Genomic DNA, 27,269 nt, shown 5'->3' with positions numbered 1-27,269 from the left:
TTATTTGAGTGAAGTGAGACTTGGAGTTCGTGTGTGTGTGATCTTCTTCCGTCATTATGCGTTTGAAAAGTGGATTAATTAAGTGATATTTGGATTAATTATATATATCACTGCCCCGAGATGGACCTGACGTGAAGGTAGTGTAATTCGTGTTTAAAAGTCCCATAAAAGGTGTAGGGAGAGAGAGAGAGACTGAAAGTCCTGTTGTTGAGATTCTTAAGGAATTCTGGCTTCAAAATGGCGTCCCCGCTTAAGTCCCAGTAGAAATCCTGGTAAAAATGCTACATTGACGGGCAATAGCAATGTATTCACGGTCTCTTTAGGCGTTGCACATATAAGGGTCACAAGTTTATAGATTATATTTAATGTATTTATATTTCTTTGGGCTCAAGCGACGGTAGACCGATCAGATTTAGCAGATAACCAAACGTGACTCGATTTCCCTTGTTTTATATATTCGACAAAAGCAACTATTAATTTCTCTTAGTTATCTTAGCCTACAACGTGTCATAAGTGGAGTTTAATATATATTAGTACTGCGATATATAAACAGTTATATTTTTGAATATTACAAAGCGACTCTAAATGCGTCGGCCAACTGTATGCCAAAAATAGATGTTATGTTATATTGTCATTGGGTTAAGTAACCCAAAATCCCTAATAAATTGTCAATCGAAGAATTTAATCTCTGCAATTCTTAATCTTATCACAGAAAGGAAGATTGATTTAAACGCATTGTCATATTTTTTATATATATTGCAGACATCATTTCGAGTCGAGTAAGACATATGGACGTGCAATGATTGATTTCTTAGTAATTAAAGGTTTCTATATCATTGTTGTTATTAAAAGCCAAGCTATAACTCTAGTTGGAAAAGCAGATAAAAAAAAATGTCCGAAGGAAATGGGTGGCGCTTCAAAACCATGTAACTATTTCCAGAAATACCACAGCAAAGAGGGTGTAAAATTAGTTTATTAGTTCGTTTATTGTTTTTTTTCTTATATTGGAAATTGAATATCGGTGTGTTGGTATGCTGTTGTAGCAATTTTGTTGTTGTTTTTGTTGGGGGTGTTTGTAGATCAAATTTGTTATTAATCTCATTTTCCTTTCAGTCTAATCTCTCTGTTTACTTATATATATATATATATATATATATATATATATATATATATATATATATATATATATATATATATATATTTACTTATTTACTTATTTAATATTATAGGTAATGCTGCTCTTCACAATATATATATATATATATATATATATATATATATATATATATATATATATATATATATATATAGTTATAGATATATATATATAGTTATAGATATATATATATATATATATATATATATATATATATATATATATATATATATATGTATATATAAATATAGATATATATGTATATATAAATATAGATATATATGTGTGTATATATATATGTGTATGTATATATATATATATATATATATATATATATATATATATATATACTGTATATACTTATTGAATATTATAGGTAATGCTGCTCTTCACAATATATATATATATATATATATATATATATATATATATATATATATATATATATATATATACATATATATATATAAATATATATATTTATATATATAGTTATAGATATATATGTATATAAATATAGATATATATATATATATATATATATATATATGTATGTATATATGTGTGTATATATATATAAATATATATATATATGTATATGTATATATATTACATGTAATGCTCTTCACAAAACATCAGGTCTGCTCTTAGACACATTGACTAATGGATGATACATAACATACTTTCACTCATTTCCTGTATTTTCAGAGTGGATCACATGATATTAATTTATATAGTAGTATATTGACATTGTAAATAGCATTGATAATAGACTCGCTTATGTTAAGTTGGTCTCAAATGAGTTATTTGTAGTTTTATTATACATTTTTAGTACTTAATAATATACAACATTGGTGTTGAAAGTCTCAACTTTTGGAATGTATGAAATGTATAATAAATTAAAATCATCCATCAGAATATAATTGAATAATTAGTTTCTTTATTTTGTATTTATTATAAAAGGGTAATTATTAATTTATTTTCCAGACATTTAGATATGAAAATGTGTTCTTTACTTACTTGTTTACTTGTTTTGGGTTTAAATCCAACCCTCCACTGAAGTCGAGTGAACTACTCCGGCGGGTCCATATTAATCATCTAACGAAAACATTTTCATTATAACTTATACAATTCTTTGATTGTAGCATCTTCCAAATCATATGATCTTGTGAAAAGTAATGTCTTTAGTTTCTTTAACTACTATCCTTGGTAAGAATTTAAAATTAATATACCCATATCAAAACAGAATTAGTTCAAATGTTTGTTTTTTCCCCCTACAGGTGACTGGACTCTGTAAGTGGTGATTTAAAAGCTTCAAAAAAGTGTGTTTGTGTATGAAGTGCTTTGATTTCATCTTTTAACCCTCTGGAGTCCATCCAAAAAATCATCTGTTACTCTATTGTGGAAGCAAGCCGTAATTTCTCGTCTTCGCCCATCACTCCGTCTCCGCTCGCTCTCTTCTCCCGAGAGGAGGGAAGCTCACCGTTTTGCTCACTACCACTGCCTTAACTCTTGTGATTTCGCCTTCGTACGAGTGATAGAAATATATTTTAAAGGACTCGCTAGACAATTACCATCAGTGATTGTGTTATAGTAAATAGATATTGTGCTACATGGAAACCATGTGCTAGTGTGAAAAGGAAGTTGTATAATATCATCCGTAACTATTGTACCATCTTACCGCCAAGATTTTTTCCTATCGTAGTGGGTGAGTACTATACGAATATACTCGTACTGTGATGTACGGTATATTTTTCTTTTTCTTTTCATGGTTTAGAAGAAATCTTATTGAGAGTATAATAATAATAATATTTGCATACAGTACTGTGATGTACAGTATATTTTTCTTTTTCTTTTCATGGTTTAGAAGAAATCTTATTGAGAATATAATATTTGCATACTGTGATGTACAGTATATTTTTCTTTTTCTTTTTATGGTTTAGAAGAAATCAAGAAATCTTATTGAGACTATAATAATAATATTTGCATAGCCTACTGTATACAGTAGTATCTAATGATAACAGACCACAAAATAGTATAATTTGATTACAGGTAGCAACTGCATGATTTCCCACCTACAGAATGGGTGCTATAGTATATTTTTGTTTTTATGGTTTAGATAAAATCTTATTGATAGTATGCATTGTAATATGTGTATACAGTAGTATCTGTTGATAATGGACCCCAAAATAATATATACTTAGATAAGCCCCAAACTGCTTGATTTCCCAAGGACAAAATGAGTGCAATATGAAGTTCATGTAAAAAGTTATTTAAGTTTTATTTTTTTATTAGAAATTATGACATAACTTGGAAAAAAAATAAAAGGCAAATTAAGTTAAAATGAAACGCATTGTCAAAAGCTCTTATAATATTCTATAAATATAGGCATTTTTTATGTTTCTTATTTATATTAATGTTTTTAATTGTTAAAAAATCATGACAAAATAATCAATTTATAATCAACCAGTAACCGTAACATTCTTGAAACTAATAGTTGGAGAGACGAAACTCTTCTGATATGGTTTAAGAGTAGATGGTATTGTATTTATATTGATTCCTGTAGTATATACAGTGGTTTCTACTGTTGTTTGAGTTGAATGGTTAGTGATTATGGGAAGATTCTGTTTGTTGACAGTGCTGTCTTTATATTTCATAAGCCTCATTACATTCCATTGTGGATAGTTTGATGAAGGGCCCTCTATATGTCTGGCTGTATTAGTACTTTACTTATATGAAAGGGGTTTTCTTAGGTCAAATACTTCCCTATAACTATTTTTTCCTAGTTTATCTTATACCTATTGAACTGAACAAATTTATATGCCCAAAAAAAAATAATTTACTACATATCACGGTTTGATTTGTGGAGTCAGTTATATGTTTATAGTCACTCCTGTTATTATTATTGTTATTATTATTACTTGCTAAGCTACAACCCCAGTTGGAAAAGCAGGATGCTATAAGCCCAGTGGCTCCAACAGGGAAAATAGCTCAGTGAGGAAAGGAAGAAAGGAAACTAAAATATTTCAGGAAGAGTAACAACATTAAAATAAATATTTCCTATATAAACTATAAAAACTTTAACAAAACAATAGGAAGAGAAATAAGCTAGAAGAGTTTGCTCAAGTGTACCCTCAAGCAAGAGAACTCTAAACCAGGGCAGTGGAAGACCATGGTACAGAGGTTATGTCACTACCCAAGACTAGAGAACGATGGTTTTATTAAGGAGTGTCCTTCTCCTAGAAGAGCTGCTTACCATAGCTAAAGAGTCTCTTCTATGCCCTTTTATGTTGTTAGTAGAGAAAAATACTTCATTTTTGTAGGATTGTATGAATGACTTGATGCATCATCGCATCAGTTTATAAATTGTTTCCTAAAAGGATTTATTGATGTAATACAGTATGTATTATATATTTTATGAAAGTTGCTAGAGATTAGTCGTTGAGGGATTTAATTATTTTTATTGCTAATTTTATATGTACTGTATTAACCCTTTTACCCCCAAAGGACGTACTGGTACGTTTCACAAAAGCCATCCCTTTACCCCCATGGACGTACCGGTACGTCCTTGCAAAAAAGTGCTATAAAAATATTTTTTTCATATTTTTGATAATTTTTTGAGAAAATTCAGGCATTTTCCAAGAGAATGAGACCAACATGACCCCTCTATGACAAAAATTAAGGCTGTTAGAGCAATTTAAAAAAAAAAATATACTGCAAAATGTGCTGGGAAAAAAATAACCCCTTGGGGGTTAAGGGTTGGAAATTTCCAAATAGCCCGGGGGTAAAAGGGTTAATTATATAATATACATTATCTTTTATTGTTGGGTGGAAATTTTTTTTTTGAGTCATTGATGGTTATCTTGGTAGCAACTCTAGACTTACTGGTCGAGACGTGAGGAAAATAGATTTAGCAACGTTACTCCCAACCCCCGCATTCCTGAAGTTGGTTTGTGTGCAGTGAACTGTGGTTGATGATTCATGGGTTTTCCTTGAGTATTAGATGGCGACACCTGGTGATGTTATAGATCCTGTGCCATTCTTAGTTTTATTTTCATATTATGTAGACGGTTTTAAGATTTCTACATTGGTTGCTGTAGATTTTGATAGAAAAATTTGTTTATATGATCTAGAAGTAATTCTTGCGAGGTGTACGTTTTATGGCGGTAAAGATTACTTAAATGATTTCCTCCTTTGCTTGAAAGAGGCAACGCCTGAAGGAGATTCCTGATTGTCTCACATTCATAGGATCCTTTGTATCCCTGATAAAGACGGTGGTCACAAGGCCTCATAATTTTTCCCAATGAAAGACTAGTGCAATACCGTATAGTATTTCGGAGATCGGACCAGTTACAGCATCACATACCTAACAAAGCTTAATTCTAAACTAAAGCTGGAATCGTAATGTACATGGTTTTTTAATTCTATGATAGTGACATGCTTTTTAATTCTTTTTTTTTTTTTTTAATTTGGTAATAGTGGCATATTTTCTAATGTCTCCAGTATCTTATTTTCATGTGAACATTCATTTAATTTTCTTCCATAAAATAGTCCAGCAGCCCTAGTTTTTTCTCTTCGTTGTTACTTACATGAATTAGTGCAAGTTACATACAGTACGATTTTAAATAACTGTAAAGAAGATTGCGTCTTTGCAAGGACCATAGAATGTACTGTAGTGATGGTACTCGTTTGAAGATAACTTACAGTAAAAGAGCAGTGGGTAAGGCTAGTGTTCCATAAATTTAGTCGTTAATTCAGTATTGTTTTTTACTTACAATTTGTCTGATTAGCATCCCTTATCAATGGATTTTAACCATTCACAAAGTTATCTATCTCCCTATATAAGAAAGAGCAAGTATCTGGCTTTATATATATAACACACACACACACATATATATATATATATATATATATATAATGGTGTTACATCACTCTCCCCATCCCTATGGTAGGGAGAAGAAAAATAGTCATACCCTGATGAGAGGAAGGTGTGTGTATGTGCAAATCTGTCTAAATACTTATTCGTCATTTTTGAAGGGTCGCTTAGATTTAATCTTACCCGAGTTGTAGACCATCCAGAGGTATATCGATGCTTTCTTTGTTGCAAATTTTATTTTAAACTGACAGTTTGTTCAATTATGAGCTCCTAGACAATACTTTTTTTTATCGATTCACTGTATTCTTTTATTGGGCATTTATTCAAATCAAAATGACCATCTCTCCTTGTTCCATATTCTATGGAAATGTTGATAGTGCTGTTAGCTATATTCTGAATGAGGTGTGATATTCAAGCAATTAATTATTATAGGAAGTATTGAGATTTCCAGTTGTGGGAAGGTTGCATTGAATTCATTCTCTTGTGTATTGTTTTCTGAATGGCTTGTTTGGTTTGATCTAGTGTGTAGAAATTCATTTTACATGAGTGTTGTTGGAATAAGTGGTTTGTTGTGTGGTGGATATAGAATGTGCAAAAATGTGGTTACTTAACTTCTTTGTGTTTGAGGCATTTCTTGGATTTGTAGTTAGTTGTGCTGGCCAATAAGAGTTGGATGATATTGCACCCTCCCAGTTTGTTAGCTAGTTGAATCTTTGCTTTTTAGTTTATTTCTGGAACCTTGTAGGATTCGCTTTGTTTTATCCCAAAGATGGTAAAAACTTGTTTACTTTGATCTCCTCGGTTTATGAAGAATCTTGCTGATTGACAGGATCCTTTGGGTTCGTTGTTTGTTCTTGACATAATCCTTTGGGTTTGTTGTTTTTCTTGACATGATCCTTTGGGTTTGTTACTTGTTCTTGACATGATCCTTTGGGTTCGTTACTTGTTCTTGACATGATCCTTTGAGTTCGTTGTTTGTTTTTGACATAATCCATTGGGTTCGTTGCTTTTCTTGATATGATCCTTTTGGGTTTGTTGCTTTTCTTGATATGATCCTTTGGGTTCGTTACTTGTTCTTGACATGATCCTTTGGGTTCGTTGCTTTTCTTGATATGATACTTTGTGTACGTTGCTTGTTCTTGACATGATCCTTTGGGTTCGTTGCTTGTTCTTGACATGATCCTTTGGGGGTCGTTACTTGTTCTTGACATGATCCTTTGGGTTCGTTGCTTTTCTTGATATGATACTTTGTGTACGTTGCTTGTTCTTGACATGATCCTTTGGGTTCGTTGTTTGTTCTTGACATGATCCTTTGGGTTCATTGTTTGTTCTTGACATAATCCTTTGGGTTCTTTGCTTTTCTTGACATGATCCTTTGGGATCATTGTTTGTTCATAACATGACCCTTTGGGTTCGTTGCTTTTCTTGGCATGATCCTTTGGGATCGTTGCTTGTTCATGACATGACTCTTTGGTTCGTTGCTTTTCTTGATATGATACTTTGGGTTCGTTGCTTGATCTTGACATGACCCTTTGGGTTATTGCTTCTCTTGATATGATCCTTTTGGGTTCATTGCTTGATCTTGACATGATCTTTTTGGGTTCGTTGCTTGATCTTGACATGATCCTTTGGGTTCGTTGCTCGTTCTGGGTGTTTGTCTACTATTTATTAGGAAGTATGACCAATCGGGCAAAGAACTAGCTAATGGGGGCATGAAGTCTTCTAGCATATCTAGCATAAGTATGAAGAAACTCAGAGGGATGTTTAACAAGGAAGGAATAAGTAGAGCTCTCTTTTGGGCCAAAACTGGATTTCAAAAGTTTGGCAGTCAATACATAAGGGAAGAAATTCAAAGTAACCTTCCCTTCACTGAAAATCTCTATCCTTCTTGTGATAATCAAGTAGTTTATTGTAATGCATTCAGAATATACATACATACATATACCAAGGCACTTCCCCCAATTTTGGGGGTTAGCCGACATCAACAAAAACAAAAAGGGGACCTCTACTCTCTACGTTCCTCCCAGCATTCAGAATATAACTAACACAATACTTTTTTTCGTCAATCAAATGTACAAAATAATAGAATAATGTTGATAAAAGGCTGCTTGAATGGAATCAGTGCTTTTGTTTTTAATTTTTTCAGATTCTGTAAAATTTATATAGTGTGGCATTTGCGCGAGCAGCCTTCCTTTGCATCATCGTTTCTCCTTATAGATTTGACAAGGCTTTTGGGCGGCAATCATTTGGCTTTCTCTCCAACTCTTAAAGCATTTATACCATGAATTTTAGTTTTGTTAAAAGTTAGTCATATTAATTTTGTAATTGGTGAGGGATCTATGGTCATGGTTCAATCACGCCCCAGTTTTCTATACCGACACTCAAAGAGTGAGCGAGCTAGGTTTATTCCTGGCATTCCATGCATCTCTTTTTTTTTTTCTCTGGTATATTCAGCAATAACTATGCCTTAGAAATGGTGCTAGAGGAGCATTTCACTGGGCGACCCAGGTTCCTCGCCCAGAAATAGATTTTTCCTTCGTCAAAATCCCTTTTTTACGTACAGTGCTGTAAAATGGTTAATGTATAATCTTGAAGCTACCATAACTACGAGTACCATAAATGCAAGCAAATTATGCTTTTTGTTGCATGTGGGGAGGACAATAGTTTGGTTTTGTACAGGTTGTAGATGATGTGAACTGAAGGATGTTTTTTGGCTTATCTTTGATCATTATGTAATCAATAATAATGCTTAGGTCTCTCTTATAGAGTTAAGTTGGCTACAAATTGCGTCATTTGCTTATAAAATGTTTTAGGTCCTTATACAAAAATTATGAATTGGATCTCATACTTGGAGAAAACAGTTATGCAAATACATCATACATTGTAGACGTATTTCTTACTTGGATAAGCCATTTCTTGTATTTGATAGGAAAGTTTTGATGTTTGAAGCATTGAATTGCATTAGAAAAAAACATTCTCAGACAATGTTATCTTATTTCACATATCAAGTAATAATTAAACTATTCTGAATGTTTTGATATAAAATCCTATGAGGATTTAGTGACTACAATGACTGATGAATTAGGTCGTAAACGTTTACTTGGAATCCAAATTTTTTTAGTTCTATCTTCAGCCTTTTTAGTTACCTTTAGTAAAACAAGAGGATGATTGCATGATGAGTGTAGTATGGCTAATGCTCAGTAATGTCACAATTACTTTCTTCAGTTTCTTGGTTCCTCTTGTGCAGCACTGTTTGTCTTTTATGATGCAAGAAAAACTAGAGATGGATTTTACCTTGGAATTAATTATAAGACATTTTCCTCATCTTCAACTTTTAGATTTGGATACCTTGCGTAATTCCTTTCTTATATTTTAAAAATCTTTATGACAGCTACTAGTATTTGGATAGGGATTAATAAATTAACAACAAATTAAGATTTACATTTTTATAGGCTCAAAGAATTTGTCTTTAATGAGGTACAATTTTCATGTAGGACCCATGTCCCATGTAAGCTTTATCGCTTTTATAATTTCATATTGTGATTACGGTATCTAGGTAGTAATTTTGAGTAAATATACTGTATGTTCCCATAAGTTCCCATGGGTTATAACCATACACTCTTAAGAATAATTAAAACCACATGTTTGTAGGAAAACAGGAATTTGGACGGTATAGTAAACCATAAGATTAACAGAATAAATACTGATATTGATAAGTAATATATTGAACAACATTATTTTGTGAATTGCGAGGGAAACTCATATAATATTCAAGGACAGTTTTACACAAATTCATTTTATTTCCTGTACTTAGTTTACTTGCTCTTGTAAAAAGGTATTCGTTGATTAATCTGTTTTCTTTTATAGATTTCTTTTTAAGCCTTTATCAACTACAATTACATAGTCAGGGATTTATTTACAATTATCCTATGTTTTTTAATATTACTTTTACTATTTTTTGGGCATTATGTACATTTTAATTCGGAATACATTGGTGATTTCTTTCCTAAAAGCTTTTATTATATTGGTGACAATTCCTTTCCCCATGCTTTTTTTTCTTTTCTTTTTTTCTTCTTCTTCTAGAAGTGATGTACAGTACTATACAATTATTCCTAATATAGAAGAAACATGACTTAGTATAAGTAGACTAAGGATGGCAGAGAAACCCTTTAATATGTTATAGGTAATGTTTTGTACATAGGTTTGTCTGCTACTCTTGAAAGGGAATCTGATCATTTTTTTCTTCAGTAATTCATCTAACAACTTGAGGGTTTCATCCCTAATTAGTTACAGATATATGTTTGCTTGGTAATTAATATGAAACTTACATATGTAGGAAAATAAAGGCTACCACAACTATATAGTAAGAAAAATAGACTATCACAACTACTGAATATAGTCATTATTTTATTTTTAACAGCAGCAATAGTCAGAATTCATCAAAGATGATGATAACCGGAAATTTTCTTTCGTCTTTTGTCACATACTGTATCTGAAATATCGCCAAGTTTATGTTGTACACTTGAAAGTGGGAAAATATCTTGATTAAACTTTCATTAGTTATAGATTAAATCATGAAATCTTAGGATTAAATCCAGTGAGGAAATGCAAGAATTATCCACTCATGATTGTTAATGTAGTTGAATATTTTAACTTTAACGGCCTTGCTAGACAGTTATAGTAGTAAAGGTTCTGTGCAGTTTTCCTTCGAACCCAAGTGTTCTCTAGTCTTGGGTAGTGCCATAGCCTCTGTACTATGGTCTTCCACTGTCTTGGGTTAGAGTTCTCTTGCTTGAGGGTACGCTCGGGCACGCTATTCTATCTAATTTTTCTCTTGTTTTGCTATAATTTTTATAGTTTATATAGGAAATATTTATTTTAATGTTGCTATTCTTAAAATATTTTATTTTTCCTTTTTTTTCCTTTCCTCACTGAGCTATTTTCCCTGGTGGGGCCCCTGGGCTTATAGCATCCTGCTTTTCCAACTAGGGTTGTAGCTAAGCAAGTAATAATAATAATAATAACAGTTTTTCATTTATTTCCTTTTGTATGTTTCTACTTGATTGTCCAACTGCTTTAACTTTATAACAATTTTCATAAGGAAGTTACTTTGGTGAGCCCTTGATTCTAGATGTGGGACTGTTGTACTATAGTCAATTTCTTTTAGCGATGCAGATTTGCACCGACTCGCAGCGGTGCCCTTTTAGCTCGTAAAAGTTCCCTGGTCGCTGATTGGTTAGAATGATCTCGTCCAACCAATCAGCGATCAGGAAACTTTTCCGAGCTAAAAGGGCACTGCTGCGAGTCTGTGCAAATCTGCATCGCTAAAAGAAATTGACTATAGATACTGAATTTGCAATATTATGGAACTAAGTAACACTAGCCTAGAAAGCTTGCTTGTCATCAGTAAGAGTTTTGTAAAAACTTTTACTGACTGAAAATATTTTTATATATGCTGTTGACTCATACCATATGTATTCAACTGATATTTGACAAAAATATATGTGATTACAGTACAATGGAAAGATATGGTTTGCCAAGGAAGCTCATGTTTTACAGATTATATATGTATTGGGTTTTATACAGTAAAAGGCTGTGCTACAAAAAGTAATGTATTTGGTAACGTTGTGTTTATGGTATTATATTTGAATTAATCTCAATGCAAGTTGTGAACAGTGAGTGAATGGTATTGGATTTTCCAATGTTTAATGATAACAATACCGTCTATTTGAATACGTTGAGACTTGAGTGCATGAGATTCTCTAAAATATGAATGAATTATAGAAACCTATTTATCCCCCCCAAAAAAAAAAAAATCAATTACTGTATACAGAATTTAAGGGATAAATAACTGTGTTAATGATGGTTGAATGTAGGCGTTGACGTTACCAAAAACATAGCAAACTTTTTTGGAGAAGAATTTTTATCTTCATATATATGCATTACAGTACGTACATAATGTAACGCCATTACTACAGAATATAGTATAGCTGATAACATATCAGTAACAATTTCTAAGAATAGAATTTCACTCTTGAAGGCAGATATAATGATGCTCAAGATGAATCATGAAAGGATAGTATAGACGTTTAGAAATACTTAACCCTCCAAATCTGAAGCTTTGCTCTACCTGTGGCTGCTACCATTTGTTTCTTATTGAGGTGCTGTAATCTCTTGTCCTTTCTTCGGTCTTTTCCATCCCTTTTTGGCGGACATGTTGATTTACTCATTTGTTCCATTTTTCTTAAACATTATTTTCTGGGCTCCGACCTGTGCCGCCCAGTGAAATGCTCCTTTTACATCATTTCTAAGGTTAAAACTGCTACCTTAGAAATGATGTAAAAGGAGCATTTCACTGGGCGGCACAGGTCTCTTGCCCAGAAATAGGTTTTTCCTTCGATAAAATCCCTTTATGGAGTTTCGCCTATTTTGTTACACAATTATCTCATTGCCAAAAAAAACATATTAATCAAAGTGAAGGAAATTACATTATCAACAGAAGATTCAAAAGCCGATTGTACTAACAAATTTTGATTTTTAAGGAGATAAAGTTTAACAAAAACAATGTAAACAACAGCATATAAGCAATAACAACCAAGCTTGGAGATTATATGTCAAATGCATAATGATTGAAAAACATTCACTTACCACACACATAGAAGATAGTTCTTTCAACTTTATTTTTCTTGAAAAAAGATTCTTTTAATTTACGGTTCCAACAATTTTTTGTGTCTACATAGTTTAATAGTGCTTGCTAATGTCAGTACTGTATGGAGTTGCACTTTTGCCTTCATTTATTTCCTTATACAAGATACTTGTACTTAGACAGTACTTCCTGTTGTGTTGTATTCACGGTCCAGATATATATATATATAGACCTTGGTTGTATTATACTGTAATTGTAATTTTTTCCTGTTCTGATATTAGTTGTGTAATGGCAAGTGTGCACAGTTTTTCATTATGAATGTTGTTCCCTTAGTAGGGAGAATTACAGGAATCTATAGAAAAATTTCTGAAATTGGTCAGTCCACTGTAGTTAGCTTCATTATTAGATAAAATACCTTTTTGGATTTTTCCTTGTGAATGGTTTAATTTTTTGTATTAATAGAACACATTTAATACTTTAACGATTTGATACAAGTGATTTGTTGCCTCTATTGCAAAAGCTTTTCTCCAGCTAATCAGTGATATTTTTACTGCTTGGCTATGCAGCCACAGAAGTAAGCAAACACCATTTGTTTGTTGTCTATCCTGCTGGTCATTCCCCTTTTAAAGTTGAGAGAGATCCTTTGTCAGTTTTACATTAAAAATACTTCTATAGGCTAATGTAGTAATAGGATGTCCCAGCACCCTGGTCCCATGTAAAATTAGACCATTTATAAAAGCATCATTAAACTTGATTACTCTTCTGCCCATATGCTATTTTATCGCTTCTTTGTCAATATTTTCTTTTCACAAGGTCCATAGGGATTTTGTTTCCTTCTAGACTATGAGTTCCATTTGATTTTCTCAAATGGATTACCTCTTTTCTTTTCTTTCTCTTGGAAACCTTTTTCATTCATCTTTAACAAAGTTCTCAGAAAAAGTCGCCACGCAAAAGTATATGTAGGATTTCTTATGAGTTACAGCACTCGGTTGTATTGCTAATGTGACCTCTTAGTTTGTGTAAGCTTATGCATTTATTTATACAAAAAGGCTTAACATGATGACTATATTGAAGTCACCTTCTAGTAGTATAACCAGGCCACTTGATCACTTGCTTTGAAGATTAAAAATAGCCTGAAGAATTTGTTCATGATAGGTACTGTAGTTTGGTAGCAAGAAAAAATTGGACCATTATAGGGGAAGATACCAAATCAGTTGAACATGAAATAATAGAATTAGGTGTCTAAGGGTTGCATACAAAGATTCTTTTACTTATCTTCACAGTGAAATATGTATGATAAATTTTAGTTAGTATCTACTTTTAGTTCCCAGGGATAAAATAAATCTGTAGTATCTGGTTAAATAAGTCCCTCAGATAAAAGTAAATATACATACATACATATATCAAGGCACTTCCCCCAATTTTGGGGGGTAGTCGACATCAACAAATGAAACAAAAACAAAAAAGGGGACCTCTACTCTCTACGTTCCTCCCAGCCTAAAAGTAAATATACAAGGAAATAAAGGGAAGGTTTCTCAAGTATATTTTCACAATATGAATTTGACAAAGAAATGGCATTTATGAGAAAACTTGCTCATTACTTAGCTTTTTTCTATTGAATTTCCTTTTCATTTGGTGTTATCCAACATGGTATTCATATCAGTCATCAGGGTTAAAACCTCTCTCTACTACACCTTTTGTATTGACGTTTATCTTTATGTTCTGCTTTCTCATCCTCATCAGTGACTCACCGGTCACCATTGGAGACTATGCTTTTGCTGATATTGTGCTTCTCATCTCTCGTCCTCTTGCCGTTCTTTGTTGTTCAGTTGCTTTTTTTGTCAGTCAGCTTCGATCTTGAGAGGTTATCTAAAGGGGGATGTCTCAATTTTATCTAGTTCCATTGCAGAGATTTGTACTGTTATTTTTCTTATGTGTGATATTGCAGGAGAGGAAATAGTATAATATATGGCATAGCTTTTGGATGAGGTAAATTTTAAATTTGTATACACACTTCTGTTCTTATTGATATTTTGTGAATCATGTATGAAGAAAAACTATAACTGTATCTCTTATATATAGCAGCTAATTAATGTGGGTGGTATATACCGAAAGTATATAATTGGAAAATATTACTAATTGTAGGCTATATACATCATTGTACTGTAAACACTTTTATATCTATAGAACCTTGAGTATTTCATGAAATTTCATAATCTTTGCTTATCAATTTCTTCAATCCTTTGAATATCATTTAGCTAATATACAGCTATATATACATATAAGAAAGGGATATGGGTAACATAAACAAAAGCATGGATGAAGACCCAGACGAGATGAGAATTCAGACATAAAGTAAGCATGACAGATCGTAGAGAGAAGTATAAAACCCCATGAAAGTGTAAAGACGATGTGTTATTGTTTGCTTCATGATGATATTTTTAGGTCAGCCAGATATATGCAGTGCAATATGCTGAATGCTTTACATCAATTTTATCCTGTTATTCATAATTTGAGGTTTCATAGTGTTCATATTGTTTATTGAATTAGTTAGGATGTATGGGGGTCAAGTTGATACATAGCTATTTTCATATACAGTGCTGTACTTGTATGAATATACATGCTTTTTAACCTTCCAAATTAATTGTTTACTGTATATTTGCATTTGAATAAATAATATATTTATTGAAAGAAGTAGCCTTGAAAAATGTACCCAAGGTAACTTAACTCGAAATCTGTCATCTTGTTACTATTGCTTTGTCCCTTGTGATGGTATAAGTAGATACTACTGTATTAGATTAGATTATGATGTTTTGGCCATATGGCTAAGCGGTGTCATTCACATCATATAATTTTTTAAGTTATATGAAGTATTTTAATGTAATATGGTGCACTAACATTCCATTTTTTCTTTTTATTTGTAGGAGAATTTGGACATGGTTGAGTTGTGGTATTAATTCCATGGCTCGATGGCCCCCCAGATGCCTCATGCGGGTACCATGAGCGCCAACACAATAGGCCGGTCCACTCGAGCTGATTATAACAAGGAGGTAATAAGCATTTCCATATCTGTAAAACTTATCCAACAAAATTACCCTGACAGGTAAAGCCGCAACATAAACCGTAGACTTTAGATTTTTATCAAATAAAGAAGAGCATATTAACCCTTTTACCCCCAAAGGACGTACTGGTACGTTTCACAAAACTCATTCCTTTACCCCCATGGACGTACTGGTACGTCCTGGCAAAAAACTGCTATTTACATTTTTTTTTTCATATTTTTGATAATTTTTTCAGAAACTTCAGGCATTTTCCAAGAGAATGAGATCAACCTGACCTCTCTATGATGAAAATTAAGGCTGTTAGAGCAATTTAAAAAATATATACTGCAAAATGTGCTTGAAAAAAAAATAACCCCCGGGGGTTAAGGGTTGGAAAGTTCCAAATAGCCTGGGGGTAAAAGGGTTAAAGGATGAGTGTTGATTATCTTTTCACCGTTTTATGAGATGTATTTTGCAAAATTATTCAAGTAAGTTTTTTAGCTGAGAGCCAGCCAAAAATTTAGCCCAAATTTAATTTTAAATTAATCCAGACCCTTATCAAGACTTTGAAGGAGTGTTTGCTGTTGGCCAGTGACCAAACCAGCATGTTTTTATTGATGCTGTATTTAGATCTGTTAATAGGAACTTCAGTACCATTGACTAAATTCTACACGACGTTCCTACCGTTTTCTAGAATAGAGAATCAGTTCGTGAAACTTGATGGGGGACTTGCCAAGTCTAGGCATTTGTGACAGCTTTCAAATATTTGATTAAGTTTTTCTTCCTTTTGTCAGAAACAAAATAATTTGGTGGTCATTGGGGTAGTATGTAAAACGTTTCTGGCATACTTTCATGAAATTTCTGTGCAATATCGTTCTTCAAGCAATCCTTTGGATATATGAATAGTCTTTGTTGAAGTTTAATGTTAGCAAGATTAAATTCTGAAGTTTAATATTAGAAAGATTAAGTTCCAAACTGCATAATCTTGTTTTGTACTTTGTAAGTCTTGTAGTTTAGATATATAATTGTGAAATCTTTATTTGCAAAGCGTAGACTATTGTCTACTTTTGCCATTAATTTGGTATTATATTTTTTTGTAAATATTAGAAATATAACCTTAAATACTGTATTACAATTTGGAGAGGTAATTGAGATATACCACTAAAAGTTTGAATTTTTTTCTTTACAGGCTTTAGATCAGATAAGAGCTTCATTACAGCCCTATGCAGCAGGTATTCCTCGGGAGAGGCTTAGCCCCATTAGTCCGGGTGCTCATGGCCAAGGATCCTTTAATCTTATGCCAACAGAGGAGGACCTGCAGAGGGCGTACAATGGTTATACTAAATCCTGTCCCCAGATAGAAGGCAGCAAAATTATTAGAAAATCAAGTTTTGATCGTGAACTTACTTTGCATCGAGGAAGTCCGGCTCTTGAAAGTAGCAATGCAAGCACACGATCGGATAGCCCAAATATTGGGGGCCAAATTTTATATGGTAACAGCATGCCTGTCAGGCAGTTTGCTGAATGTTCTCAACCCAGACTGAGTTGTGGGGACCAAATGACTGGTGATATCAATCATCCAATTGTATCGAGACAGTACAGCAATTCTTATTCTATAGTTCCAGAGGCCCCTCCTCCCCCACCCCCACCAAGAAGTCAAGGAGGTAACGTACCTCCGCCAACACCACCTAGAGGAACTACACCACCACCGCCACCGTATCCTTGTGTCACAAGCTGTGCCCCCAGCATGGTAACTACCATTGGTCAAAGACCAATGTTACTCTCAAGACTCTCTCCTGGCCCTTGCAAAACTAAGTCTCAGGCTAATTGTGTAAATGTAAGTAATGTGTCGCAAAGCTCAACCCCACAGAGGGGTACTAGTCCTGTTTCTTTTAGTGGAAGGCAGCCAGTCGTGGTGCAGAATAGTGCTCAGGTACAACAGCAGCTCACTCATCAGATGCAAGCCCTTTCCATTAACAATGGTAATAGTTATGGGAATCAGTTGGACCGCCCACCTCCTTATCCTGTAGGTTCAGCATTAAAACATGTGGGAGCTGTAAAACTTGCTGCACCTCCACCTTCCTATAATGCTACTATGCAGAATAGACAGAGTCCAACTCAAGACTCTAGAAAGAGTCCTGCGCAGCTAAATTTCCAAGGGCAGAGCCCTGTTGTAACTCCACATCCTGTTTCGCCTTCTTCTCTGTCACCCACGTCGTCAATGTCTCCCGTTTCACTCCCTCGTGGAGGTCAGACGGCTCGTCAAGCAAAGACTCCGACGCCTATTATTATGCAATCTGTAAAAAGTACGCAGGTGCAAAAGCCAATATTACAGACGGCAATTGCACCTACTTCCCCACCTGTATCGGCACCACCTCCTTCATATGCTTCTTCCATTCAGCAGAAACAAGCTCAGGCTGTTGCTGCTGCTCAGACTGTGCCTAATGTAATGCTAGCACAAATGATGCCCCAGGACAGTGGTGTTGGGTCTTGTAATTATCCTTTAACAGCAGTGACGTGCAATAGTGAAGTAGTGCCAACTACAGACCCTCCTAGTTATCATTCTACTATACAGGCCATGGCAGCTGCACGTGGATATAATCCTGGGTATTTATCTCAACCAGTTGCAAGCATACCTGTTCAAGATGTGCCAGTTCAGGAACTAGATTTGTCTTCCACTCCTTTAGCTCATATACCAATTTCTCAAGTGGGTACAGTTGATTCCATCATCACAACTCAAACATCTAGTGGTGTAGAAACAGTCAGTAGTTGTTATGATCCAAATTTAACTGAAGATATGAATCATCCTCAGTTACAAAGAAAATTCTCTCCAGTCATGGCTGATACTGCTTCCATTGCCTCTCGATCAGAGAGTCCAGTTTCTTCTGTCAATTCTCATGATACCCATGCGTTGTCACAATCACCAATATCCTGTCTTTCAACTGCGACCTCATCCCCTTCGACGCAATCAGATTTAACTTTAGAGTCGGGCTACTCAAGTGGACAGTCATGTAGGGGAATGCCACCCCCACCTCCTCCAACAGAGAAGACCACTCATCAGTCTCCTATACCAGAAAGAAAGAAATTGAGCACAGAAATGGAAATACAAAGATGTGAATCCAAAGTTCGAAACTTGTCGCCCCATGCATTTAAATTTTATATGGAACAGCATATTGAAAATGTTATAAAGAGCTGTGAAGAGAGAGAGAACCGAAGAATACAACTTGAAAAGGAAATGAAAAAGATTGGATTATCAGATAAGGACCAGTCACAAATGCGCAAAATGTTATCTCAGAAAGAATCCAATTTTATCAGGCTTAAACGAGCAAAGATGGACAAGGATCTCTTCCATAAAGTGAAAACAATTGGTAAGTTGAAAAAATACTCTGTTTTTTTCATGATAAAAAAGTTACTGATGTAGTTTAAATATTTTAGTAGGTGTATTGGTTAATGAATTGAGCACTGAAAATAAAATTAATTATAATAGTGTAAATCTCATATACCATGACAGTTCAAGGATATTTTTTGAAGGTATATCCCCTAATTTGTTTTAATTTTTATGTAGGAGGAACCTTTTCTGTAATTAATTATTCAGTTCTTTCAGAAGTACCAGCAACTTACGATAATGTTGTCTTTTATAGGTGTTGGAGCATTTGGTGAAGTTGCCCTTGTATGTAAGATAGACACCCACCGACTTTATGCCATGAAAACATTGCGTAAAGCAGATGTTCTTAAGCGTAATCAAGTAGCCCATGTTAAGGCAGAAAGAGATATCCTCGCTGAAGCCGACAATGAGTGGGTTGTCAAGTTGTATTACTCTTTTCAGGTATGTTTATTTTGACAAACATTTTCTGTTATTGAAATCAACATTTACGTATAGTACTTCATTTTGTGCTACTTGAGAGAAAATTATATTTTATGACAATTTTTCTGACCATAACATTTGGGGTTGGGCACGTATCTCTTATAGATTATTAAAATAATGTACTTAGTCCTATTAATCATTAATGTTTTTTTTTTAATGCTTTTTATTCTTTTATGGTGCTGAAGAATTTTTTTTATAGTAAGCAATAGCCTCTCAATTCCTGTTATTTTAAAAATATCTCAATTTAGGAACATTTCATAGATGGGACAAATGGTTTTTATTTGAATATCTATATTTTTTCTATTTGTTTTTTGTTTAATAACCAATTAATAATTATTTCTTGTTTTAACTAGTTTTGATTAATTTCTCTAAAATTTAACTATAGTCCATTTCTTTTAGCGAGTCATATTTGCACCGACTCGCAGCGGTGCCCTTTTAGCTCGGAAAAGTTTCCTGATTGCTGATTGGTTGGACAAGATAATTCTAACCAATCAGCGACCAGGAAACTTTTCCGAGCTAAAAGGGCACCATTGCGAGTAGGTGCAAATATGACTCGCTAAAAGAAATGGACTATAGTGTCGATTAGTTTCTCCAAAATTATGAATAATTCTAGTTACAAAATGTTTCATTGGAGTTGACAACTTATTTCTGGTTTTTTAATCTTCCGTGAAAATAATGTTTTAAATCTGATTTATAAATATATATATGTATATATATATATATATATATATATATATATATATATATATATATATATATATATATATATATATATATATATATATATGTATGTATGTATATAAATGTGTATATATATATATTTTTTTTAGCCAGATCCAGTATCATTAAGGACATTATTTTTCACCAATCATTTAAATCATACCCATTTTTTTTATCCTTCCAGCAGTTATAATTTGTAATACATGGAAAAGTATTCTTCTTAATCTGCTGTAATTTAGGTCTGTATTTAATGTGTAAACCTCTTTTCTTCTGTAGGACAAAGACAATCTTTATTTTGTTATGGAATACATACCTGGTGGTGATCTCATGTCCCTTTTAATAAAGTTTGGAATATTTGAAGAAAAACTGGCAAGGTGAGTGTGCAATTTTTTTTTATTAATTTTATACATCTATGGTAGTTATAGTAATTCTAAAAAAATACAATACAGTACTTTGTGATGAATTAAATTACAAAATTATGGAGGATACTACAGTTTATTGTGTAATATGACTGATGAAAAGGGATTTTGTTTAATACAATTTTTTCTCGTAATTCCAAGATCCCTATGGCAGTAAATTTATTTTGTACATTGGTATTGAATTTCCATTGAAAATCTTTGTATTTTGGTCTTTTTCAGGTTTTACATTGGTGAATTGGTATGTGCAATAGAAAGTGTCCACAAGATGGGTTTCATTCACCGCGATATTAAGCCTGATAATATTTTAATAGACCGTGATGGGCACATTAAGCTAACAGATTTTGGTCTATGTACAGGATTTAGGTGGACGCATAATTCTAAATATTATCAGAGAGTGGGTAAGTTCATATTTATTTTTTCTAGTCTTTTACATACTAAATTATTTCTCCTTTTCAGCTAGTAATCTAATCCCTTGCACTATAGTCCATTTCTTTTAGTGAGGCAGATATACACCGACTCGCAGCAGTGCCCTTTTAGCTCGGAAAAGTTTCCTTATCGCTGATTGATTGGACAAGATAATTCTAACCAATCAGCGATCAGGAAACTTTTCCGAGCTAAAAGGGCACCGCTGCGAGTCGGTGCAAATCTGCCTCGCAAAAAGAAATGGACTATAGATTATAGCGTTGTTCATTGGCAATAGTCTTTCTTGAAAGTTGAGGCTTTCTGTAAACTCCAATCTGTATTCACATGAGCTTGATAGTACTTTATGTAATCTTTTTTAATTTACTCTAGTTTATTCAATGTTTTTTTTTGTTGGTCATTCATGAGTGAGATATAAGATCATAATTAGAAATTAATTTTTAAAGGATCTCCATTGCATATTAAGACCTCTAGGTTAAAAAATCAATAAAATTCCTCTTAGCAACTTTTTAATTTGTTTGTTTTTAAAGGTTTAATAAAATGCATCAGTTATGTAGATGAGACAGTTCACCATTAATTTTCCGATTACAGGTCATGATCGGCAAGATTCCATAGATCCCTGTGGTGACAATGATGTTGTGTGTCGTTGCAATGATTTGAAACCCCTGGAAAGAAGGCGACGGCGGCAACATTTGCGCTGCTTAGCTCACTCACTTGTTGGAACACCAAACTACATTGCTCCAGAAGTGTTAAGCCGAACTGGTTACACACAGCTGTGCGATTGGTGGAGCGTAGGGGTTATTTTGTATGAAATGTTAGTGGGTCAACCACCATTTTTAGCAAACACCCCTCCGGAGACCCAGTATAAGGTAAATATGATCTTTAACAATTTATTATTATTATTATTATTATTATTATTATTATTATTATTATTATTAAATGCTAAGCTACAAATCTAGTTGGAAAAGCAGGATGCTATAAGCCCAGGGGCCCCAACAGGGAAAATAGGCCAGTGAGGAAAGGAAATTAAGAATAAAATATTTTAAGTATAGGAACAATACTAAAATAAATATTTCCTATATAAACTATAAAAACTTTTAACAAAAGAAGAGGAAGAGAAACTAGATAGAAGTGTGCCCAAGTGTACCCTCAAGCAAGAGAACTCTAACCCAAGACAGTGGAAGACACTTGGTTTTGGGTACAGCTTATTAGCCTGTTTTCCTTTTAATTTTAAACAAATTTTATCTTTTATATGGTATATGTAAATTTTCTATAGATATGGTTGAATTCATATTCAATAAAAGTATATGTATTTATATCACATGGTGGTAGTTAGTTAGGTGCACGTTAAGCTAGAATAATTTAAATGTCTTCGTAAGAAATATTTGTCTTGACATTATTATATAAGTATATTCCTTGACAAAAGTTATCAGTACTTGAAAATTTGATATGCAATCAAATTTGTTCCCATTGTAGTACTGTACTTGCATATAGTTGTTAGTTAATATTTGATTGTTGTATGCCTTATGGATATTGGACAATTGTGACCAATGGGTTCCATTATCCAATAAATCGAACAGATAGGAAACAATTTATTTTTATATTATTGGCTGCTTACTTTATTAGTGTATTAGTAATTTTTGTTATTTTACCAGTCTCATTAATCAATCACGAGATTATTCTTATCTTGAGATATTTCTGTCTTTTGCTTGTCAGACATGACGGTAGTGTATTTCAAAAAACAATTTTGATTATCATGCTTATGTCTAAACAAATCATCTTGCTTTCATGAGCTAGTTGAGCTGTTAATAGCTATGCTTTCACTCCCAGACATTTTCTTTGTAAAAGATTGCTACACCAGAGAACTCTGTACTCGTTCATTAATCTGTTTCTAGACAGTTTTTTAATGCTCGTTTGGGTTTGTGTAATTTACCATTGGGAAAAACTCCCTACAAGTTCATTTTTCTTGGCAAGACACAACCAAAACTAGCCCCAGCCTTTTCTTTATGTTGACCAAAACTGGTAGAATAGATTTGTTTCATCTCCAGTAGTTCCTTGCCATGTCTAGTTAGAAGGAACTAATATTACAAACCCCAATTTGGTACTTTTGGAGGTAGCTAATGCTAGGAGGATGGGTCTGACATTGACTACTGGAAAAATTGGCAATGTCGGCTCTCCAGACTTGTCTCAAATCAGTTTTACCCATTCCCGTTTCTGATAGGGATGCCATGTGGAATGTAGTGAGGTTATATGGAATTGATGAAAGGTGGTTGCAAGGTAGTAAAGCATGTGTTAGGGTAGGAAATGAAGTGAGTGTCTGGTTTCTAGTGAGAGTAGGGTGAGACTTGGATGTGTGATGTTGCCATGTTGGTTCAATTTGTTTTTTGATGGAGATTTAAGAGAGGTGAATGCCTAAGGATTGAAACTGATAGATGAGAGCGATCATGAGTGGAATGTAAATCAAATGCTGTTAGCAGGTGATAATGTTTTGGTTGCAGACTCGGGGAAGAAGCTGTGTCGATTAGTGACAATGTTTGGAAGGGGATGTGCGAGAAGTTAGTTGCAAGTAAATGTTGGTAAGAGTAAGGTTATGAGGTGCACAAGCAGTGAGAGTGGTTCTAGATTGAATGTCATGTTGAATAGAGAGTTACTTGGAGTAGATAAGTTTTTCTAAGTTCTTGGGTTCTGTTGTTGCGGCAAGTGATGGAGTGGAAGCAGATGTACGTCAGAGTGAATGAAGGATGTAAAGTGTTGGGGATGGGATTAATGTAAAGATTTCTGTATGAGAAAGAGATTGTACCAACTGTGATTTATGGATCAGAATTTTGGTGAGTGAATGAGATGGAGAGACAGAAATAGAATGTGTTCGAAATGAAGTGTCTGAGGAGAACCAGTGCATCTTGGGTGGGTGGGGGTAGGAACGAAGTAGTAATAGTGAGAACGGGCGTGAGGAATGAATCAACAGCTCGAGTGGATATGTGTTGAGGTTGTTTAGCCATGTAAAGAATGAAAAATGCTTCTCTTGAAGAAGGTGATGATTGCAAGTTTATGGGAGAAGGCCAAGGTTTGGGTATATGGATGGAGTGAAGAAAGCCCTAGATGACAGAGGATAGATCTGAGAGGAAAAGGAGCATGCTAGGAAGAAATAGTGGCAAGTGATTGTAACGTAGTTCCAATAAACCCTACTGCTACCCTGGTGATCTCTTGGGTAGCAGCAGTAGGGAAGTCAGCATATGAAGCTAAATTTGTTGTGGAATAAGGGGGGGGGGGTGGCACCCTTGCAGTACCAACAAAACTGACGAGTCCCTTGTTTGGAAGGCAAGAAGAACTAGAGAAAAAGTCCTCCGTTTGTTTCTTTGAATGTTGGGTACCCTCAAAATTGGTTGTGCCATGATAAATAGATGTACTGTATGTATGTAATGGTAGAGGAGTTCTCAGAGTTGACTTCTGAGAGCACCTGGGGGCAGTTAAAATAATATTGGCACCATGTTATCTACAGGGCAGCCAGCCACCCACCTTTAGTAAACTGCTTAATAACCAAGATATCTTTCTATAAGCAACTAAAGTATGCTAGATAGTTGGGTGACTTCTCCAAAGGAGGGTGGTTAACTCATATGGCAGACGAAATGGGTTTCTTGTTGCTGATAAATAAACCCTTAAATGTTCACATTACTGGTTTGATGCTAAATTATATTAGTATTCAGTTGTTAAAAACAACTTTTTGAAAGTTTCATTTTCATCCTAGAATTGAGCCATGTACCATAAAAAATTGGATCTAGGATGTTGCAAGTTCAGATTAAAATCTTATTGACTTTACAATGGTGATTTACTGAATAGGGGTACAGTGTTTGATATACTATACTGGAAGTTGAGATTTTTGTTTGAACTGAGGGAAGTAATTTCTCACTTAACTCAAATGGGAACTCTGGCCAATACTCGCATGTGGGCATGCTGAGTAAGACCTCACACCCCAGCCAGACCCAGTGACATGGAGAATAATTTGTCCTAAAAGTATCAAGCAGAGCCTGAAATATAAGTATCTTGTGGGTTGCTCATATCTGAAAACTTCTGCTGTGTTGCTCTTATCTCAAAACTTCTGCTGTGTTACAAAGCCACAAAAGTCTGGTTTCTATTGTCGATTGCTTTTTAGTGACCTGTTGGTGAGATTTACTGGTTGGGGTCATGGAGGTTGGTTATCACTGCAATTGCTTTTGATTTTGTATATCTACAAACATACCGGGACATTCAGAATGTCGATCTCTTCCCCGAATAATAATCCAGGTATATTAATGAAAATGTATTTAGTGAAACATTGGTTTGCATATACCAAAAGGTTTTTATCAAACCCATAAATTATCATAATGGTTGTCTTGCTACAAGCCCACAAGGCTTAGTTTTTATCAGTTTTGGATATACTTAAGATGTGGATGGTGCATTCATTGAGACTATTTTCTTGTCTGACAGAAAGAGAGACTTGGGAACTTGGTAAATTTCATGTGTAAATGAAAATTAACTAAAGAATAATACAGGTACAGTTACTGCACATGGCTTTTACATTGTTGTTTTAAAAATACCCTTATGTAGACTTCCTTGCAGATAACTAATATAAAAAATTTCTTGTTACAGGTCATCAACTGGGAAACTACTTTGCGCATTCCTAAGCAAGCAAAATTGTCTCCAGAAGCCAAGGACCTAATCTTAAGTCTGTGTACTCATCCTGAACAACGGCTAGGGCGTAATGGTGCTCAAGAAGTAAAAGCTCACCCATTCTTTGAGGGAGTCGATTTTGAAGGTGGCTTACGTAAGCAACCTGCACTTTATACACCCAAGATTAAGTTCCCTACGGATACCTCAAACTTTGATCCTATTGATCCGGATAAGTTAAGACCAAGTGAACCTAATGAGAGTGATGTTGAGTGGGTCAACAATAGTAATCAGCCTCTCCACGCATTCTTTGAATTCACTTTCCGAAGGTTTTTTGATAGTACCCCTGGAGGAAATGGAAATGATGAAAAGGACAGTCAGCACCCAGTTTATGTATGATAACAGTATTTGGGGGCAGCTATAATGTGATAAGATCAGAGATTTAAACTCTATCAAATGAATCCTAATTATTATATGTAAATTCTATAAAATAAAATTATTTTGCTAATAGCAGAGTAAAATTTATTTTTGTGCTAAAAGTTTATCGGGTAGTTTCTATATGCACTGTTTCTTGTACAAGATTTGTTTTGGAGTTCATGTGCAAGTTGCAATGCATAGGCTATATCTACTACAAAGTTTTATTTGGAACTTAGGACATTTGGCAAAGAGGAGTAGCAATCTCATGTTGTCAAACCCAGTGCTGGGAAAAGCAAGCTGTGATTTTTGTATATTTTTGAGTGTTAGATATGGTGATAATATAATAACTTGAAAAGCAGGGTATGTATATGGGACTTTATGAACCAAAGAATCACAAACAGATTGAATATCAGCTAATAGGGACACATTCCCAGTATCTTCCTCCCTTCCCCCCCCCCCTAGAATGCTTTTGATTATTACTATTAATAGTAATTTGGTGCCTTCTGTAGCGTTTTATTGCTTCATTTTATTATCGAACAACCGTGCTTCATATCAGGGTGTACAGATGTTCTCACTCTCCTTCCTATCATGCAATGATAAGAAGCCCAGAGTCAGGACGTGCATTGAGTTAATACGATAAACGTCAAGAATATGCTCTCACTTGTCTTGATTACTACAAGACCAGTCACTACTAAGTCCCAATTAGCAGTGGTTTAATTTGTTATATTTTTTTTTTTTTTAATGTAATGCACTGTTATTAAAATACTCGTATGTTTGTCATAGACAATTGTACATATATTTTTGTATTGTATACTTAGGTCTTGAGTGGATGAACCAGGTTTTTCATCTCGGTAGAATGAGTGTCAGGGCTCTTGGAAAAACATGTATAAGAGAACCACCTTCCACCTTGCAATCAGTCTTCCCATTTGGGATATAGGGTCTTTCCTCAAGTGTCTTCTATATGATTACTATTGTGGTAGTTGTTCTACCCAAAACATTTGTAAATTATGTATAGCCTTATCGTGTATGTTGTAAATGGCTTCATGTAAATACTTGCAGATAAAA

At 34.0% G+C, this 27,269-nt stretch overlaps 1 protein-coding gene across 1 annotated transcript; it reads left to right on the top strand.

The window, feature by feature from the left end:
• wts (serine/threonine-protein kinase warts) lies at window positions 1-27,269 on the top strand. The gene is made up of 9 exons (XM_068359931.1): window positions 1-137; window positions 2,437-2,864; window positions 15,603-15,728; window positions 16,909-19,087; window positions 19,361-19,545; window positions 20,581-20,678; window positions 20,943-21,121; window positions 21,735-22,012; window positions 25,770-27,269. Exons 3-9 carry the CDS (start codon window positions 15,648-15,650, stop codon window positions 26,184-26,186), a joined length of 3,417 nt encoding a protein of 1,138 aa, XP_068216032.1. The 5' UTR covers window positions 1-137; window positions 2,437-2,864; window positions 15,603-15,647; the 3' UTR covers window positions 26,187-27,269.

The sequence above is a fragment of the Palaemon carinicauda genome, chromosome 36 (genome assembly GCF_036898095.1).
Source record: "Palaemon carinicauda isolate YSFRI2023 chromosome 36, ASM3689809v2, whole genome shotgun sequence".
NCBI classification, from domain to species: Eukaryota; Metazoa; Arthropoda; class Malacostraca; order Decapoda; family Palaemonidae; genus Palaemon; species Palaemon carinicauda.
The sequence above is the reverse complement of the archived record's forward strand: the minus strand, read 5'-3'. Positions and strand labels throughout refer to the sequence as shown.

Bases quoted from the DNA above. Each gene is read 5' to 3' on its own strand.
- wts (XM_068359931.1), top strand. From the start codon at position 15,648: ATGGCCCCCCAGATGCCTCATGCGGGTACCATGAGCGCCAACACAATA. The intron at 19,546-20,580 runs GTATGTTTATTT...TTTCTTCTGTAG, and splicing joins AGTTGTATTACTCTTTTCAG to GACAAAGACAATCTTTATTT. The intron at 21,122-21,734 runs GTAAGTTCATAT...TTCCGATTACAG, and splicing joins TAAATATTATCAGAGAGTGG to GTCATGATCGGCAAGATTCC.